The sequence below is a fragment of the Gobius niger genome, assembly GCF_951799975.1.
Source record: "Gobius niger genome assembly, chromosome: 17".
Classification (NCBI taxonomy): Eukaryota; Metazoa; Chordata; class Actinopteri; order Gobiiformes; family Gobiidae; genus Gobius; species Gobius niger.
The window spans coordinates 11,189,596-11,196,110 of record NC_136868.1 but is presented as its reverse complement, the minus strand read 5'-3'; the positions used below and the strand labels follow the sequence as shown (position 1 = coordinate 11,196,110).

General features: G+C 43.7%; 1 protein-coding gene across 2 annotated transcripts in view; it reads left to right on the top strand.

Annotated features, from left to right (window-relative positions):
• The first annotated feature begins 640 nt into the window (after nt 1–640).
• nhsa (Nance-Horan syndrome a (congenital cataracts and dental anomalies)) overlaps nt 641–6,515 on the top strand; it is a 94,588-nt gene continuing 88,713 nt past the window's right edge. For both annotated transcript variants that reach the window (XM_079574852.1, XM_079574853.1), the window contains exon 1: nt 641–1,098. In XM_079574852.1, the coding sequence (XP_079430978.1) occupies nt 819–1,098 (280 nt within the window). In that variant the 5' untranslated portion in view covers nt 641–818. The remainder of the gene's footprint in view (nt 1,099–6,515) is intronic.

The following is a 6,515-nucleotide window of genomic DNA, read 5'->3' as shown; positions in this document are numbered from 1 at the left end:
AAACATCTATCTCTCCTTTCTCTGGCATTTGTCAAATAGATTTTTTTGTTTTTTTTATTCTAATTGACCTAAAAAAGTAAATGTTAATTCTGGTTTCATGTCAGACACTGAGAAAAGTTTGCATATTTGTCTTTTTATAAAGTGTATGTAAACATCTGGTTGTGGTGGTGGTCGGAGGAGGAGCCGATGGTGCTCATAGGTTTAGGCAGACTATTATGAATTACTACACTGTAGCACTTTGAGAAACTTGTCAACTCAGGCTTGTAAAGCGCAAAAGTAATGTAAGACATTTTTTTTTACAATATTAATAAGAGAACTGAAATGGAATGCGAATAGGAAAATGAAAAGTATAATATCAATGATTACAAGATAATCGTTGATATTATCATGGATAAAATAAATTGCACACTTAACTGCTTTTTTCTTCTGCCTGCAATCTGAATTATGATATAATTTAGATGCCTTCATCATTATGGCCATGGTCTTCTTATCAACAGCTCAGCTCACAGGCAGCGCACGTCAGCGCCGCAGTCCGGATCCAGTAAACTATTCTGATCCGCGCCGGGTTTTGCCCCCTCCCCTTTTTAAAATCCACCTCGACTTTCTTCGGAGCAGGGAAAACAGTGCAGCGTCAGGGGCAGCAGATGACCGACCGACCGGCGCAGCAGCGAGGCGCACTCCAGTCCTGTCCCAGAGAGACAAATGAAAGGATGGGGGGCATCAGCGGCTGAACCCAGGACAGCGGAGCACGGACCGAGGGGAGAGAGCGGACTTTGGGACACTTTCGCTGGATTTAGTCCCCGGTCCGGATCAACAACATGCCATTTGCCAAACGACTCGTGGAACCCCAGTTACTTTGCAGGCACTACATCCCGAACCAGGACGGGCTCCTTTACGAGGACCTGGTTACCATCAACAATGTGGCTCTATCGCGGACCTTACGGCAGCTGTCGGACCTCGCCAGACACGCGTGCTCCATTTTTCAGGAGCTGGAGAACGACCTCACGTCCACGAACCAGCGCGTGAGGAGACTCCATGGTAAAATCAACCTACTTCAGCAGACATGTGCCGAGCTGGACCCCAAACAGGAGGCAGTGCGTAAGTAACTCTCACTCACTCTTTTCATCTCCCCGCGCTGCCAGGAGTGGAAGGGGCGCGTGGCTTACTACTGGCTTGTTACAATGAGTTTGAGTTTGAGTTTGAACAACTTAACTTGATATTTACACTTTTTACTAAATGGAATTGCGAGTTGGCCATGTGTTTTGCGCGCAGGCTTCTCTGTGATTGATGACGTTATCGCATATTTGCCAGGGGTTGTATTTGCCAAAAGAATATCAAGGTTTTTCATTTGCGTTTTACATCCACGCTGCCTCGCTCGGGGGCGTGTGTTCCTTGAGTTCTTGCTATGCCGATGCATTTATAACCCTGCCATAATCCTCTTATATTCATGGAGCAACAAAACATGTTAGTAAAACGGGGTTAAAAGGAGGGCGCTGCTCTTGTGTGGGATTTATTTAGCCTGCGTATCCGGTTTAAATACGAATGAATGAGTGCGTAAAGTTCATAGGATTGAATTGTGCGTGCGTAAAAAAAAAAAAAAAAGGCTAAATGCATTGATGTTCCCCTGTTGTTGTCCTGTTTCATGTGTGTCTGACAGAGGGGACTCATTGCCCCGATAACCCAGCATGTGGCCATCGCCTGTGTGCTTTTAATCTCGCAGTTAACCCCCCTTTGGCTAACAGAGGTGTTGTGATAGCGAAGTGTGCGCACATAGGGGCACTTTCCACAGTCGCGCCTCTGGAGAGCGGCGCTTCCCTTCGTTCGCCTCTGATAAGATGTTTGAATGGCCCAGGGCGCACCTGAGTGGATTTACCCTTGTTTTTTTAGTCCAGGCTTTGCGTGTTGTTGCATGTCCCCACAGACCATGCTTTCTGTGGTCCCACAATGAGGTGGCTCTAAAGTATCATCTGGACAAGTCTGTGAGGAACTTCAGGGGGGTCCAACGAGCCTGTTGTCCCAGTCTGATGCCACATGTCAGCCATAAACGTTATTAATTTACTAATGTGCTTTTAGCATGGATTCTCTGGGATCTTCCCATCCTTTTGCATTTCACTTTTGGTTTCAGATTGATATGCCACTGCAGATATAAATGATCAGGGATTCTCAAATTTCAGGGCAAGTAAAAAGATTCACATAGGCACTTAAGTGTTGCTGTAGACTTGGATTGCTGCAATGGAGATACCTTTGACTTGGATTTGGTCCAATTAGGCATAGATCAGACTTATGTTAGGTTATGTTAGGTCCTATTTTCGTTTGATCTGGTTTAGTGCCGTTTTTTCCCCACATTTGTCCGCTTTTGTTAAATCCTGTTTTCTGGTCTTGTCCAGGGCTGCACAATTTTTTTTTAAGTATTTTATTGTTGTTGTTTTTTTTTTTTAACTGACAAGTATTATTAAATAACAAGAGAAGTCTGAAATATGAAGTGCTAAACTGATAGAGGAATCCCATGTATTTCAGAACATGTTTGTAGAGTTAAGACCACCCAAAAGATGAAATTGACTATTTCCAGAGAATGAGCTAAATAATTGACTATTTTGCAATAGATGTACAGCTAAAGCATCAGAATCACTGGTATATTGTGCTGCATGTTTTTCTCCTCTCCGACTAGCCGTCTGAATAATCCCATGTATTTTACCCCACCACTTTTCCTCTAATCTGTTTTGGTTTTGCGGGACGTCTCTGGTGTGGCCCGATGCAGGAATGCAGTAAACTGCCAGCCATGTGCTCTCAAAATACTATTACCACACAAGCAACAAGCAGCGGCATTACCACCACCCCCCTCCACTCAAATCTGTGTAACTTAAAACCAACGTCACTTTACTCTCGGACTACGTTACACTGCCCTGGCTTTGGATGTTGATTGGGTGTCACAAATGAGCCGCCCAACCAGGAGACACATGCCAGGCGCCGATGTGAGTGCACGGGGAGAGAGAACCCCCCCACAAAGATAATGTATGCTTCACAACAGCATCACTTTTCCCATTTTTCTATTTTTTTTTTAATGTTGAGGTTAATACTCCCTTGCCATTTATCAAAGGGCCACAGCAGCATCTCAACACTCCCTCAAATGATACGCAAAGTCGTGCTTGGTCAAAGCTACCGTTAAAATAGAATTTAATAAAATAGATCAAAAGTGAAATTGCCTGTCCCCAATCTGTCACCCCTCTGCTTTGAACATACTCAAATACAACAAATGACAGCCACATTTACCAGTCAATGCCTCAACCCAAACAGATGACCCTAACTCTAACTGATATGTCCAAAGTGTGGACCCTGGGCCACATTTGGCACAGTGTGAGGTTTCACACGGCCATGTATTTGTTCACTGAGCATCCTCTGTTCTCCAGCCAGATTTGAACTTTTGATGACGATGAACATGGTATTACATTATTATAACTAGTTAGTGTGAAGTACAGCTTTCAAGTTATTTTGACGTAAACAGACTTCACCCAAACCTAAAAGCATCTTGAAAAAAGCTTCAGAAACGAGACATAAATGACGACCAATACGCAGCAAAAAAAAAAAAGCATCAAAAGAGCAACAAAACGCAACAAAACTGGCGCCAAAAAAGGCAGAGGTTAAGAGGTTAAAAATTATTGTACTTATCTGTGCTAGCTTTGGATGCCCCTTCCCTGAACATAAGCCTTTGTTGCATGTGCATGGACGCTGATAGCTTATCTGCCGGTCAAATAAGTAACTATGAGTATTATCTTATGTGGAAAACCTGCTGCGGCCTATACAGTGGGATCCTATGGACAGACTCTGGTCATAAAAGGCCCATCCCCACGCAGCGGGACATTTACACTCATTGTGATTCAGATAAAGGGGGCAGTGTTGTTTAACCATGCACCAAACCATTAATATGAAAAACACCATTAGCAGTAATTAGGGTCAGGCTATAGGCTTCATCAGATAACACTGCTGTAAAGACACAAAGGTGGAAATAACTGGAATAGAGACTTCTTGTCTGTGCTCATGCTGTTCTATACGTTGAAGAAAAGCTGTACAGTAGTAGCTGTTGAAGCAATTTTAGGCGTAATTTGGGAACCTCAGGGGGTATAGTAGCCTCAGACGTTGGGACAAGTGCAATATGCTGCTGTTTACATTGCAAATCTCCAAATATGAGGAAGAATCAAGCTGTACTTTGTGATACGGACATTGCTACCAAGTCTGTGGATGTTGCGTGGCCTCCTCCTTGTTACATAACACCAAACACCAGAACCCGTCGCTGAGAGAAGAGTAATGCTTGGTGCTCCAAACTGTGTGTCGTTTTTCCACTTCTTTTTTTAAAACTGCCCCTGGAGTGAGATCCACCGCCGCCTTTACGCTCACGAGTCTGGCCTCTGCAGCTCAGCCAGGACCAAGCTCCACTGGCCTGGAATCAACACATCATTTATACTGTTAGACATAGTTGTAATAGTTGGAGTAGCTGTAGTGATAGTAGTGGAGCGGCCAGAGAGGCATGTAATCCAATAGACAGGACCTCCCTAAAGAGTTTTATTGACCGGCTCCAGCCATTAGTGTGACTTTGATTTACTAAGTGAGGCAGAACCAACAAGTCGATCCGCACTACTCCACCCTCCTCACGTATCAATCAATGCTGTACTTACACTGCAGGAAGTAGAACCGTGTTAATACAGGCTACATTACACATAAAGTTCTCTGGAGGGACTGAATAGAAGAAGAGAGAACATTCCATTCAATTGTGCCTAATTAAAAAAAAAATCACATTTTCGGGTTACATTGGCCATACCTGTGAGCTGCGTCTTTGAAGATCGGCAGCATGCGCATAGTTGGCAGGTCCGGACACCTGTTATTGATATAGGCCCAGTCTAATTATAGAGCCGCTTTCAAAGACCTGCTCAGCCCCAGGACCCAGACAGACAGAGAATAGACAGCTTTCACGCAGGCGGCAATATCCAGCCAGCCAGTAATCTCGAGTCAGCAGTTTTAACTAGGTACCATTACACCCTTTATTACAAACTTGAATCACGACTTTTCTGATTAATAACTGAATAATAGACTTTTTATGGAGAGCAATGAAAGATAAAGTTACAAATTGGACGCTGTATTTTCATGCAAGGTCAAAAGTGACATTTAGCTGAGTCTGAGCACAGGGATTTCTGCTCTCTCCGTGCCAGAATGTAACAAAATAGTTCCTTTGAAGAGCAATCCATTAAGTAGAGGCTACGATACTTGAAGAAGTTGCTGACTGAATGGGTAAATTAGTACATACATTTGCCTCAGTTTAGGAAATGCTGTACAGGACTTTATCTTGAAATATAAAGTTGGCCTATTTCTCACCTTGTCACACTAATAAATAGATATGTTACTTTCAGTCCAGACATTAAAGAAGAACTAAGTAACTTGTTTACCATAATAAATCCTTTTCGTAGTCTCTCTGGGGTGTAATACAAGTGTTAATGGGAGGATTGGGGGGCCTTTCATCTCCCCCTGGTGTCTCTGGCCAGAAAACCACAATTGCAACTTTGCTGCCTCCGACCCGCAGCCCCAATACACACTAATGGAATCATGAGGAAGAAGCTAACAGGCTAACGGGCAAAGCTAACCGCGGGCTAGCGCCACTTAAACAGTATTTACAGCCAAGTTTGAGTGAAAAAAAATGATCTCCACTGTGTAATTGGATGTACAATCTCTCCCTACAATCTCTCTGGGTTCTCCCATAACATGCTATGACACCTGCAGTTGCATAGTTAAGCTTTAAAGTAGAGTCTAAGTCAGTATTATAGACTTTACTTTATAGTCAAGTACTATAGTTTTTGGCCAGTTCTAAACTAGGACTAGAAGGGCTGCACAATATGAGAAAAAAAAAGCAGTATTTGATAACGGTCTTGATATTATTTGGATTATTACTTTTGCTTTGGAATATAGTTAGCACATGTAATAACCTGAGAAAAACTGCATTGCACACAGCCCCGAGCACTTAACTCTGTTCCCCTCCACGTGTGTGATACCTCAGCCCATGTCGGACCTCCTGGCCTGCTGCGAGTGAAGTGGTTTCTCTTGAAGCATTCTGTCAAGTCAAGCATTCCCAAAAGCCAATGACCAGGAAACCGCAGCTCCCTCCTGCATCTCACAGGCCCGGGACACCTCACACGCACCCCCCCGAATTAGACGGGAGGACTGCAGTGCTCAGGGCCGACCGAGGCTGTTTGTTCATGAAAGGCGACGTTTAGGTGAAATTAGGGTTACGTTTTTCATTGCTTTGCTTTGGGGTAAAAATGTGAGAGTGATTACACTTTGCATTCCTGTGGCGGAGCAAGAGCTTCTGCTCGATGGGTCACAAGAAATCCTTGGTATATTCACAGGTGGATTTGCCGTGTATGTTTTTGGAGCTAAAGGAATGTATGGCAGTGAAAAATTCCCGTGTTGAATGGTATTGTTTTAAATAGATTCCTGTTGCGGAAGCTTAGCTCAAGTTTGTTGTTGAAAGG